Source organism: Pempheris klunzingeri, chromosome 4 (genome assembly GCF_042242105.1).
Source record: "Pempheris klunzingeri isolate RE-2024b chromosome 4, fPemKlu1.hap1, whole genome shotgun sequence".
NCBI lineage: Eukaryota > Metazoa > Chordata > Actinopteri > Acropomatiformes > Pempheridae > Pempheris > Pempheris klunzingeri.
In genome coordinates, this window is record NC_092015.1 from 494587 (window position 1) to 508602 (window position 14016).

A 14016-nucleotide genomic window follows, 5' to 3' on the forward strand; every position below is an offset into this window, starting at 1 on the left:
TAAATGACAAATCAAAAGGCCCGTGGTCAAGATGTTTGCTTGATGTTTTGCTTGATTTGCAAGATTTTACTGATCAGCTTTGAAGCACTTCATGGTTCAGCTGCCAGTTATAGTGTTGAATTTGATAATAATCATAATAATGATAATGATACATTTTATTCAGTACTTTTCTAGGAACTCAGACACTTTACAGAAGGTTAAAAATACCTGTTAAAAGTAACAACAATAATCACACATTAAATTGCACATTAAAAGCAATTCTGGGGAGGTGAGTTTTGATAAGTTAGAGTTCCAGAGGGTGGAGGCAGCAATGGAAAAGGCTTTGTGAACTGAGTGGTGGAGACGAGAGGTTGGCACCAGAGGAGTGGAGGCTGCGGAGGATGGATTTGGTGGAGATGTAGAGCTGGACGTCATCGGCGTACGATGTTACCAAGGGGGAGCATGTAGAGGATGAAGAGGAGAGGACCAAGCACTGAACCCTGGGGGACACCCTGGGACAGAGGAGTGGTGCAGGTATGACGATTTGAGAGGTTTGACTTTCACCAGGAGGGGGCACTGCTGGTGATGTTGAAGGAGAATTCAAACCGGGAGAGAAGCTGCTGTAAATGATGTGTATTTTATTTTGAAAAAACATAAGGAAAGAATTGCACTAGTTGTGGATGTGTTATCGCTGGGTTGTTGGAGGCTGAATGTCTGATATTGGGGTAGTGAGGGAGGTCCACGCCGTGTTGGGAGCATCTTTGTACTGTTGAAGGACGTCACTGTCAGCTTGTTAATCCAGTTTTCCTGTAGAGCCTTTTGAGCTGGTGACTTCATTTAGTGAAGTTCAGGACATTAAGGACACCTGGTGATTGCCAGGTGGTCAGAGATGTTTAGCTTGAGGCAGGAACAATGGAGCAGGCCAAGTCCAGGATGTGACCATGTGGGTGGAAAAGATGATACGCTGAGTGAAGTTGAAGCATTGTCAGGGGGTTTTACAGTCAGTGTCATTCCTGTGGATATTGAAATCACAGACGGTTCTCCTCCCTGTAACCCCCCCCCTCAGGACGAGGTTTGTCCATGTGTGTGACTCCAGAAGGGGAGGTCTGATTTAGTGAGAAGTAGTCCAGGGTCTTTTTCTAGGTTTGAGACACAGAGGAAATCGAGGTCACTGTCTGTAATAAATTAATTCAGAACGAGACTTTTGTTGTTAAGTGAGCAGGTGTTGAACAAAGCTGCTTGTGATTGGCTGTGAGGTCTGAGGAAGAGGATGGAGACCGGACAGATTGTAATGATGACAGTGAGGAAGGAGGACCAGGATGGAGTTTGGAGATGAGGAGTGATGTGCAAACATACGACCAGATCCTCTGTCTCACTTATCGCATTATTGGGAATAAATGCATCATAATTTAATGTAGCTTAGCTGTTTTCATTTATGTAATTAGTAATATAATATTTGATTTCCTCATTGAAGCGGGCTTCCATTAAATAGCAATGTTTTACATTATAGATTTTTAATAGTCTCTTTACAATAATTCACAGTCCGGATGAAGCGACAGCACGTCAGGGTCTTCAGGATGTGCTGTCGGATCTCCGTGGTTCTGATGCCGTAGATGATCGGATTGAAGCAGCACGGAATCAGCAGGTACATGGTGCTGAAGAAGACCCGCATGGCTGCAGGAAGACCGTTTCTGATCCGATACGACAAGAGAGCAATAAGTGCAACAGTCAGGCTGACGGTGATGACCACGATGTGGGTGATGCAGGTGTGAAGAGCTTTGACCCCTACCCTGCCGGACCTGAGCACAGAGCTGAAAATGACCACGTAAGAGGCAGTGATGAAGATGAAGTCGGCCACAGGCATGAGGAACACAGTCAGTAACCCAACCAGGTTGTTGATGGTGGTGCTTCCACAGGCCAGCTCCACCAAAGCCATGTGCTCACAGAAACAGTGGTTCATCACGTTTGAGGCACAGAACGTCAACTTTCCTGCCAGACTCACAAACAGTGTGACCGTTAGGACATTTCTGACCACAAGTGGGATTATAAACTTGAAAAACTTAGATAAAGTCATGCGTTCATGGTAGGAAAGTGGTGTGCAAATGGCAAAGTAGCGGTCCAGAGCCATCCATACCAGCAACGTGGACTGAAAGGATGCAACAAAGTGAATGAAGTGCATCTGAACCAGGCAGCCAATCAGAGAGATTCCCCTCCAGTCAAACAGGAAGCTCAGCAGCATGTTGGGGACGAAGAACACCGGGACAGTCAAGTCTACTCCGGCCATGCCGGCGATGAGGATGCACATGGGTGAGTGGAGGCTTCTCTGTGAAATGATGACGTACAGCAGCAGGGAGTTGGCCAGCAGAGACACAGCCAACATGATGAAGAAAGGGAGGAAGAGGACGGGCCTCAGCGCTCCCAGCTCACTGAAGCCGTTCAGGATGAAGAGTTTGTGAGAGGAGATGTTCTCCATCCTTCCCTCTTCTCAGAACCTCCTCGTCCAGGGTTTCACTGCGATCAGCCTGAAAACAGAGGGACAAAATGATACTTCCACACAGCTGCAGCCTGTTTCCGTGAGATGCCTTCTGGTTGTGCAAAATAAGTTCAGAGGCAATAATGGAAGTGATTGTCTGATAAAGAAAACAGTCCAACAACACGTCACACCAGGGGACTGGAGCCTGCTGTCGATCTCTGATCAGCATCTGTCAATAATACCAGCCAACAGCTGAATCTACATCACTAAGTCAGTTAATTTCATGTCTCAAATGACGTATTTATATAAAGTTACCTTAGAGGACATTAAACCTCTTTATTCTTCGACCTCATAGAATTACAACATGGATAAAAGTAAACATTTACACCTGTTTATGTGTTTGTTGTCATCATAATCCGTCCTGAAGTACAAGCTGCAGTTCAGTTCATTCATTTTATTATAGCTGTACTCCTAATATGTATGTATATATATATAGTATTAGTAGTGTTTAATCACAATACTAACTAGTACTAACACAATGCTAATATTAAAGTACAAGCAGTATAACATGAGATATAGAACTGTAACGAGCTCACCTGTTCTTGTCAGGACATCTTATCTAATAAAAGGTAAAAACTATGATATCAATGGGTAGAAATACGTTTCATTTCTGAAAACACTGACTATATTTAAGGACCTCCCAGTGTTTCATGTTTCCACAGCTTTTCTTTTTCTTTCTCATTTTTGTTTCCAGCCTTTATTTGGCCCAAACGTCTTCATGGTGGTTTAGCAGAGTAGTTCCAATTACTCAGGATTAGTTTTGGCTCCGAAGTCTCAGTAACAAAAGTGGGGGTCAAAAAGTGAAGTAACACTTGCCAAGAACCATGTCTGCCAGAAACACAGCAGCATTCACCGTGACATTGAACAATTACTGGGAACTCTGAACAGAAAATACATGCCATTATTTAAACCACTGGAACACATCATCAACACCATGAAACCTTTTCGGCAAACAAACCTTAACAAAAAGGTGGATGTGGCTCATCTCTCCTCACGTTGTTGAGGCTGACACTGCAGAGAGAGCTGAAAACACACTGAAGACATAATGAAATGAATCTAAACGTTCAGCCAGCGGAGTTAGGTGAGCTTCAGAGGTGTTTTATAGAAATGTCACGATTCTCTGTGGAGCAGATCAGCTCACTAGAACCAAAAGATGTGATAATATAGAAAATGTTACATTAAATACTCTCCTTCCTCTGAAGTGAAGAGCTGCTGACTCCTCCGTCCATCCCTCCATCCACCTGTCTCTGCTGAACGTTGACTCAGCACTTTAATACCCTCCGTCTGACGCTGCCATTGGCTCTCAGGTTATTTCATAATGAATTTTGAACCAATGGCATTAAGTTATTGTGGCTTTAGGTTCTAAATCTACAGTTTGTTGTTGCTGCTGCTGCACCCATGGTGTTATTACCAGATCAGCTGCTCCGCTTCAGTGACGTCACCTCAAATGTCTGAAATCATTCCCTCAAAGTTTTGGAAGTATTTTAATTCATTTGTTCTCAGACAACATTCACACACACTGTCGGAGTGTCTGGTGATGGCAGGATGGACTGCAGGGCTACAGAGAGGCCCGTGACTTCTCAAAGAGGAGAACACTTAGAACTACACCGTGTTCATATTAAGTCTTTTGCACTCAAATGGTCGTCACAGCAGGTTTAAGGGGCAGCATGTTCAGGGCCAGTGGAGCAGAGGTGGGATCACTGCACTGTCCCCATCAAGCACGCTCTATCTACAGTCTGACTATCAGCCTCAGGCTTACATCTACATAATTAATACAAAGCAAATATGAATACATGTAAATACAGACCAGGGGCTAGACTCAAAGAATGCCGGGGGTGTAAGGGTGCTCGTTCAGGTAGGGAGAGCCAGTTGTTGACCTTGACCTTAGCCAGGTAGTTCAATGGAAGGGAACTCCTATTTCCCCCCAGGTGTTGTTTACCTGGTCTCCAAAGGTGTGGGCGGAGCTGCTGGAGTCGGACTGGCTCGAGCAGGAAGGCCACACAAGGAGAAGGACACTTGTTTGTACCTGCTGCTCAGAGACGCCACCTTTGGGAGGATTGGACACACCAGCAGAGTGACGGTGCTGGTTGCGTTGTAGTGGCTCTTTTAACGGTCAGGACTTGATCAACCAATAGTCAAAGGGGAACCATGGTGGCCCAGTCATCAGACCAGGTTCAGAGGCCATGTACATCTGGGCTCCAGCTGAGGTTGTTTCCCTTGACTACCTCTAGACTGGACACCATGTGAGAGACCCTGCATCCCATCCTGCTGCTGTCCAGAAGGATTTTTAAAGGACGTGTAGTGTCTGATATGTGCCTTTAGTGAGTATAAATATGAATGTGGTGTTTGGTATGTGCCTGTAGGGCATATGATGTTGGTAGTGGTCAGTGTTTCTCTGTTTTGGATCTGTGTCTGTTTATCTAAAGGAATCAGACCTGGGAAAGCATGACCTAGGCAGGAGTGACCTGACCTTTGCCTCCTTATCTGGACACAGAGAAAAGCAGATGTTTATGTTACATTCCTTTGCATTTTAACAAAGACACCAGATGCTGAGCTGGGTGGTTAAAGAGGATATATAAGGTGACTAGAGAATGAGCTCAGGAGGAGACGAGGACAAAGGCAGTAGATTTGGCTAGGGGTTATGCTGTCTGTTCCTACAATTGGCTGAACGTCTTCTCAGGCCTCCATGGTGCCTGTTAGACAACTGACCTTTTTGCAATAAACCTATTTTTATTCATTAAGTCGTTGTCAGCGGAAGTTTCCTTTCATCAGCTGCACAATATCATCATCAGAGAAGATACGACAGACGTTCAGACATAAAGTGAAGCAAACTTTGTCCTTGTGGGAAAAGCCACTCCAATTTCACTGCGAGAGAGTTAGTAAGAGTCTGTCCTTTACGGTGGAGGGATCCCACCTCTGCTGCTCTTCCTGAGGAAAATAGGAACACAGGAGGGCTGTTCTTAATGTTAATCACTGGTCAAAGTATAAAGGATGTTGATTGTTCTACAGTTTGTACGGACCTCTGAGGATTTCATCATTTTACTTCTTAGATCATCATATTGTCTGATTTTATTTGCCTCGCTGCAGTCCTGGCATGTTTTAATCCTCATTCAACTGTGTAAAGTACATTTCTTTTGAAAAGTGTGGTAAAAATGTACAATGATTTATTACAAAGTACTGACCTGCTGAATGCAACGAGACGATCCAGCTCACACTGGTGTTTGACTAAAACTTAAGAGAAGTTTCTCAAACACACAGGCCTCCAAATAATGACACGGATTTTCATTACATATCACGTGTCACGTTAGTTGAATTTACAGAGTAAAAATTCATGAGCTGGGCCTGCCCAGGTGCTTCTTATAGTGGGACAACCCCCAAAAATCCTTCACAGGGACACATCCTGGAGGCCTCAAATGTTCTTCAGATGTCTGAGCTTCTCACCTCATTGTTTTATCTGGGTACCATAAGCTATGCCCTCAGGCTGTAGATTACCTCTCTTCCAAATCGTCCTTTAAGCCACTTCTATCCCTAATCAGGTATCAGGTATCAGTTAAGACCCAACGCTTATGGACCATCGGTGAGGATTGACATTGTTTAACCAGTAAATCAAGAGCGCCATCCTCAGACTCAGCTGCTTCTTTACCAGTCTGGTGCAACACTTACATTACAGCAGATCTGTGTGTCCATCAAACCCTCCATCTTACCTGCACTCAGGTGGGGCAGCAACTCACCTGTTTTCAAGCAGGGCCCAGAAACTGTTATTACCCCTCAGAACTGAGGGTTTTAAGGAGAGGGGATGCTGTAAGCTGGACAGTTTGTTAAGCCCTTCTAGACAAATATGTGATTTGAGCCGTTGTAGCCTCTCTTCCCAATGGAAACATGTCTGTATGTCTACTGGAAGTCACAGGTTAATGACGCCAGAAGAACCATATCATCTGCAAAAAAGTAGAGCCTGGTGCCTCTCAGCTCTGGGTAACTCCTGAAAAGGAGAGAATGAACCAACTTCTGATAGATTTTTTATTTTCATCATGGTAAAGGCTTTCCAGACAATGGAGACATTTCACATCACAGATTTTTCTTGAGAACAGGACACAGTCTGGACGAAGCGCCCACACGTCAGGGTCTTCAGGATGTGCTGTCGGATCTCCGTGGTTCTGATGCCGTAGATGATCGGGTTGAAGCAGCTCGGAAACAGCAGGTACATGGTGCTGGTGAAAACCCGCATGGCTGCAGGAAGACCGTTTCTGATCCGATACGACAGGAAAGCAACTAGTGCGATGGTCAGGCTGACGGTGATGACCACGATGTGGGTGATGCAGGTGTGAAGAGCTTTGACCCCTACCCTGCCGGACCTGAGCACAGAGCTGAAAATGACCACGTAAGAGGCAGTGATGAAGATGAAGTCGGCCACAGGGTTAAGGAACACAGTCAGTAACCCAACCAGGTTGTTGATGGTGGTGCTTCCACAGGCCAGCTCCACCAAGGCCATGTGCTCACAGAAACAGTGGTTCATCACATTTGCAGCACAGAACGTCAACTTTCCTGCCAGACTCACAAACAGTGTGACCATGATGACATTTCTGACCACAAGTGGGATTATAAACTTGAGGAATTTGGGTAAAGCCATGCGGTCGTGGTAGTAAAGTGGTGTGCAGATGGCAAAGTAGCGGTCCAGAGCCATCCACACCAGTAATGTGGACTGAAAGGATGCAACAAAGTGAATGAAGTGCATCTGAACCAGGCAGCCAATCAGAGAGATTCCCCTCCAGTCAAACAGGAAGCTCAGCAGCATGTTGGGGACCACAAACAGCGGGAGGCTCAGGTCGACGACCGCCATGCCGGCGATGAGGATGCACATGGGTGAGTGGAGGCTTCTCTGTGAAATGATGACGTACAGCAGCAGGGAGTTGGCCAGCAGAGACACAGCCAACATGATGAAGAAAGGGAGGAAGAGGACGGGCCTCAGCGCTCCCAGCTCACTGAAGCCGTTCAGGATGAAGAGTTTGTGAGAGGAGACGTTCTCCATCCTTCCCTCTTCTCAGAACCTCCTCGTCCAGGGTTTCACTGCGATCAGCCTGAAAACAGAGGAATGAATAACTATAATTACAGTGGGGCAAAAAAGTATTTAGTCAGCCAACAATTGTGCAAGTTCTCCCACTTAAAAAGATGAGAGAGGCCTGTAATTTTCATCATAGGTACACTTCAACTATGAGAGACAGAATGGGGGGAAAGAATCCAGGAAATCACATTGTAGGATTTTTAATGAATTAATTGGTAAATTCCTCTGTAAAATAAGTATTTGGTCACCTACAAACAAGCAAGATTTCTGGTTCTCACAGACCTGTAACTTCTTCTTTAAGAGGCTCCTCTGTCCTCCACTCGTTACCTGTATTAATGGCACCTGTTTGAACTGGTTATCAGTATAAAAGACACCTGTCCACAGCCTCAAACAGTCACACTCCAAACTCCACTATGGCCAAGACCAAAGAGCTGTCAAAGGACACCAGAAACAAAATTGTAGACCTGCACCAGGCTGGGAAGACTGAATCTGCAATAGGTAAGCAGCTTGGTGTGAAGAAATCAACTGTGGGAGCAATTATTAGAAAATGGAAGACATACAAGACCACTGATAATCTCCCTCGATCTGGGGCTCCACGCAAGATCTCACCCCGTGGGGTCAAAATAATCACAAGAACGGTGAGCAAAAATCCCAGAACCACACGGGGGGACCTAGTGAATGACCTGCAGAGAGCTGGGACCAAAGTAACAAAGGCTACCATCAGTAACACACTACGCCGCCAGGGACTCAAATCCTGCAGTGCCAGACGTGTCCCCCTGCTTAAGCCAGTACATGTCCAGGCCCATCTGAAGTTTGCTAGAGAGCATTTGGATGATCCAGAAGAGGATTGGGAGAATGTCATATGGTCAGATGAAACCAAAATAGAACTTTTTGGTAAAAACTCAACTTGTCGTGTTTGGAGGAGAAAGAATGCTGAGTTGCATCCAAAGAACACCATACCTACTGTGAAGCATGGGGGTGGAAACATCATGCTTTGGGGCTGTTTTTCTGCAAAGGGACCAGGACGACTGCTCCGTGTAAAAGAAAGAATGAATGGGGCCATGTATCGTGAGATTTTGAGTGAAAACCTCCTTCCATCAGGAAGGGCATTGAAGATGAAACGTGGCTGGGTCTTTCAGCATGACAATGATCCCAAACACACCGGCCGGGCAACGAAGGAGTGGCTTCGTAAGAAGTATTTCAAGGTCCTGGAGTGGCCTAGCCAGTCTCCAGATCTCAACCCCATAAAAAATCTTTGGAGGGAATTGAAAGTCCGTGTTGCCCAGCGACAGCCCCAAAACATCACTGCTCTAGAGATCTGCATGGAGGAATGGGCCAAAATACCAGCAACAGTGTGTAAAAACCTTGTGAAGACTTACAGAAAACATTTGACCTCTGTCATTGCCAACAAAGGGCATATAACAAAGTATTGAGATGAACTTTTGTTATTGACCAAATACTTATTTTCCACCATAATTTGCAAATAAATTCTTTAAAAATCAGACAATGTGATTTTCTGGATTTTTTTTTCTCATTTTGTCTCTCATAGTTGAAGTGTACCTATGATGAAAATTACAGGCCTCTCTCATCTTTTTAAGTGGGAGAACTTGCACAATTGGTGGCTGACTAAATACTTTTTTGCCCCACTGTATGTTATGGAATATTTTCGGTTTTGGTACAAAATAACTTCAGAAATTATTGTCTTGTAGAGAAAAGTGTTCATTAAATTTCAGTTGCTCAAAATAACTTTTGTAAATCTGCCATGAATTACTTTAACATTTGTGCAGCATTCAACACTCTGTTATTCAGATGATGGAAACCGGCCACTGATGTTGACAGGTGAACCCGACAGAGTCACAATGAGGAGAAACAGTCAGAAAATAACAAATGACGTACCCTTAAATATAGAATGACTGTAATGAATTAAACAGTTTGTAAGTGGCAGTTTGACAGCTCAGTGTGAGAAAAGAACATGATGCTGAACATCACATGTATAATTCAATGTTTTTGATGTGAAATGAAAACTATTCCAATGTAATGACAGTGTCCCATTTTAACACAGACTGACTCACCTTTTTTTCTTGGTAAATAAATGAATGGATTCACCTGATTTTGTTTTAACATCAGAACATGACAAGATTTCTTTCATGTGAAAGAAGATTTTTAGGATTGTAGAGTTTCTGTAGGACTGACGTTATACTTTGCAACCCTTTGGCCCAAAGTTCAGCCGAAACAATCAGATTACTGCTTTTCAAACTAGTGTTGAACTTTCTGTTGATTGACTAACAAAAAGGAGGAAGACACTATGGTGACACCTGCCAAGACTATGGACATATTCTAGATATATACTATTACATATATATATAAACTATTATAACAGTGAGTATCTTTTGGTTGACCCCGTGTGTTCAAGACACATTCTCTTTTCTCTGATCCACATTATTTTGTTAGTTTGGAAGGAAATCTGAGGAAAATCCACTTATGTGATTTTCAGCAAAACTTGTATTTTATTCTATTTTACTTTTGTATTATTTTAATTTTATTTGCCTCATTGCATTCCTGAAATGTTTTAACTCTCATTCAACTAAAGCACCTTGAAACTTTGTTTTGAAAATGTGCTGATAAATGATGACACCACAAACACAGTAATATTTACCACATTTCTCTACATGTAACAATTAATATGTCCTCTTGATGCATGGGACCTCTGAACAGCAAATACATGCCTACATAGAAAAACAAACCTTAAAAAACGTGGAGCAGGCTCATCTGTCCTCAGGGTGTTTGGGTTGGCGTTGAAGAGAGAGCTGAAAACACACTGGAGACATGATTAATCAAAAGTGGAGTGAGATCGTTAGACTTGTGTAGAATCACTAACTAAGGAAGATCACATGACTGAAATCAAAACATGACAATAAAGAAAATGCGGTAAAATGATCTCCTTTCACTTTCAGATGTCAGAATTAAAACTTGAAGAGTGAACAGAAGAGCAGTTGACACTTGCAGAAAAGAAATCAGCAGGCTTCGCTGGTTGTTGGTGTTGCTGGTGTTGATCCGTCTGCTCTCCTCCATCCATCTGTCCCTGCTGAACGCTGACTCAGCGCTTAAATAGTCTCCATCTAACGCTGCCATTGGCCGCAGAGGAGAAGTCGAACACCTCATCATGTTGATGGTGCGAAAATCCCAGGGAGCAGCAGCATCACTGCCAAAATTATACAGAAAAATGTCTAAAATGTGTAAAACTTATGAGTTACGTCAGACTTTTGACACTGACTCTGTAAACCAGCTGCCAGTGGACCTGACAGTGCAATCTAAGACCACCACAAGCAAAAACTCCAGATTTTCACAACTGGATATTTAAGTCTTAGAAACTAAACTTTTAGGAGGTGGTCAGTGTTGACATGCTGACATGTGGTGTTCCCCAAGGCTCCATCCATGGCCTTCTGTTGTTTTGTGTGTACATGCTGCCACTGGTACATATACCTTAACACAATTATGGAAGTGATATGCAAATTTATTCCCAATAAAAAGGCAACTTTTATCAGTTATCATCTTGTCTTTCAGAAATAAAGGGCTGGACTTTGTAAAACTTTCTCTTGCTTTTGTTTTCTTCATGGAAATGGGTTTCCGTACAATGGAGACATTTTAAATGATCAGGTTGAAACAGCAGGTACATAGTGCTGAATGCCTGAAGGAAGACCATTTGCTGATACGGGTCAGTGTGGGGCAACACACAAATGCAGATGAAAAAGCAATAATGAAATGAAATGATTTACTGAAGTAAGGATATTTGCAGATTTACAAAGAGGCACGAGACAAGAAACTAAAATACCAACCTTGAAAATCTGACTCAGTAATGATGGAAGTGGACGGGTATTTGTAGTCAGTGACTAATCAGACAGTGAGATGCAGATGAGGACGTTAGCGGGGAAGGACCAGGCAGCAGAAGAAAGAAGTGGGAACAGTTGCAACGATAAGTGATGCAGTCAGGTGATGAGGAAAGGAGAGACAGTACATGGCCCTGAAGAAGTGAGCTGAGGCTGAAGACAGACAGGCCTGGCTGGGTTGGACAACTGATGATCTGGGAGGTCTGGCTGGATGTTGGCAAAGACAGCCAACTACAGTTCTCTGGCAGCTGAGAGAACTGCAGCATTAGGAGCCCTAGGGACCTCGCCATCTTTTGGGGAGTCCACCGCCATCCTCAAAAGAGCCTTCAAAAGGTGAGTTCAGGACGTCAAGGTAGCTCCTCAACATGTCTAAACCAAGGCTTTGAAGACACTTTGAACACTTGAAGTATTGGCTGCCTCCCTGTGCTGTAATGGAAGCATTACAGTCATTTCATGAAGAAGCTTTAGCTCCTTTGAAAATGATGAATACTGCCACAGTTGGTGAGTGTGGGGCAACAGGACACAGACCCAAATGCAGATAAATAATGCTGATGCAGTTCAATGATTTCCTGAAGCAAGAAGAAGCAGATACAGGTAGGCAGGAGTCTTTCTGATGTATTTAAATAATGTCCTCCAATATTACTATTTCCCCCAGGTGCAGTATACCTTGTCTCCAAAGGTGTGGGGGTAGCTGTTGGAGTGGGACTGGCTAGAACTGGAGGGCCTGATGAGGCCACACAAGAAGAAGCACACTTCAAATGTTGGAGCAGCTGGATACACCAGTAGAGTGACGGTGCTGATCAACAAATAGACAAAGGGGAACAATGGCTGCCTCCATTTCCGGCCTCCATTTGTAATTGTTGTCCTGGAGTACCTCTAGATTGGGTGAAATTAAACCCAAATGGAACCCTTATAAACAGAATCAGGTTTATTGCCAAGTAGGTTTGCATGCGCAAGGAATTTATCTTGGTGTTTTGGTTCAGAACAATCAACAATCTCAAAGTCTTAAACAGAACAAGATAACAAGTCAAAAAGAATAAAATATAGAAAACAACCTGCTGGAGTTGCTGATGAGGCTGGCAGCAGAGAGGAAGAAGCTGTTCCTAGGTGGGAAGTTTTGATCTTGATGGACTGCAGCCTCTTGCCGGAGGGAAGGCTCTCAAAGAGACTGTGTCCTGAGTAGGAGGTGTCAGCCACAATCTCACCTGCACGCCTAAGGGTCCTGGAGGTGTACAGGTCCTCAAGATCCAGAACCTGATGAAGACCATGGAGAGGATCATCCTCAAAAACCTCCGCCCCCTGGTGAGCCCACATCTGGATCCACTGCAGTTTGCTTACCAACCAAGCACTGGAGTGGATGATGCAGTCATCTACCTTCTTCACAGATCCCTGACTCACCTGGAGAACACCGGCAGCACTGTGAGGGTCATGTTCTTTGACTTCTCCAGTGCCTTCAACACCATCCAGCCGTCACTGCTCAGAGTGAAGCTGGAAAGAGCGAGAGTGGACTGTAACCTGGCTGCATGGACAACGGACTACCTCACCAACAGACCGCAGTACGTGAGGCTCCAGGACTGTGTGTCTGACATGGTGGTCTGCAGCACAGGGACCCCACAGGGGACAGTACTCTCCCCCTTCCTCTTCACCCTGTACACCTCGGACTTCAGTTACAACTCTGGGAGCTGTCACCTCCAGAAGTTCTCCGACGACACAGCCATCGTAGGGTGTGTGTCAGAGGGGGACGAACAGGAGTACCGGGAGGTCGTCTCCAGCTTTGTTGACTGGTGTGAGCTAAACCATCTTCAGCTCAACACCAGCAAGACAAAGGAGATGGTGATTGACTTCCGCAGGAAGACATCCCAGACTGCACCGGTGAACATCCAGGGACTGGACACTGAGAGGGTGGAGACCCTCAGATACCTGGTGTTCACCTAAACAACAAACTGGACTGGTCTCACAACACAGACGTCCTGTACAAGAAGGACCAAAGTCGTCTTCATCTGCTGAGGAGACTGAGGTCCTTTGGAGTGTGCAGGACTCTGCTCAGGACTTTTTATGACTCTGTGGTGGCGTCTGCAGTCCTCTATGCAGTGGTCTGCTGAACAGGCTGGTCAGGAGGGCCGCTTCTGTCCTGGACTGCTCCCTGGACTCCATAGAGGAGGTGTGTGAGAGGAGGACATTAACAAAACTCAAGTCCATCATGGACAACCCCTCTCACCCTCTGCATGAGACTGTGGGGGCCCTCAGCAGCTCCTTCAGCAGCAGGCTGAGGCCCCCACCCTGCAAGAAGGAACGCTACCGCAGGTCATTTCTCCATCAGCCATCAGACTCTATAACAGCAGCATCACTGGCTGATGTTAACACACTGTTTTTCATTCACATCATTCCATTCATTTCATATTCCTGTCCATACTTGTACATTGTATGTCCATAGTGTAAATATTTATTTATCATCACAACATATATTTATTTGCTATTGCTTATTTTCTACTGTTGTTTTCTTTACTCTTTTTTTTGTATTGTCGCTGCTGTAACGTGAATTTCCCCCTATGAGGGAT

The 14016-nt window shown here is 44.6% G+C and overlaps 2 protein-coding genes across 2 annotated transcripts; both read right to left on the reverse strand.

Annotated features, from left to right (window-relative positions):
• Positions 1-1483: 1483 nt before the first annotated feature.
• LOC139200059 (olfactory receptor 52K1-like) lies at positions 1484-2452 on the reverse strand. The gene has a single exon (XM_070829289.1). It carries the CDS (start codon positions 2450-2452, stop codon positions 1484-1486), a length of 969 nt encoding a protein of 322 aa, XP_070685390.1.
• A 4120-nt stretch (positions 2453-6572) lies between these two features.
• Positions 6573-7538, reverse strand: LOC139200060 (olfactory receptor 52K1-like). The gene has a single exon (XM_070829290.1). It carries the CDS (start codon positions 7536-7538, stop codon positions 6573-6575), a length of 966 nt encoding a protein of 321 aa, XP_070685391.1.
• Between the last annotated feature and the right edge of the window lie 6478 nt (positions 7539-14016).

Coding starts and splice junctions, on each gene's coding strand:
- LOC139200059 (XM_070829289.1), bottom strand. CDS start 2,452: ATGGAGAACATCTCCTCTCACAAACTCTTCATCCTGAACGGCTTCAGT.
- LOC139200060 (XM_070829290.1), bottom strand. CDS start 7,538: ATGGAGAACGTCTCCTCTCACAAACTCTTCATCCTGAACGGCTTCAGT.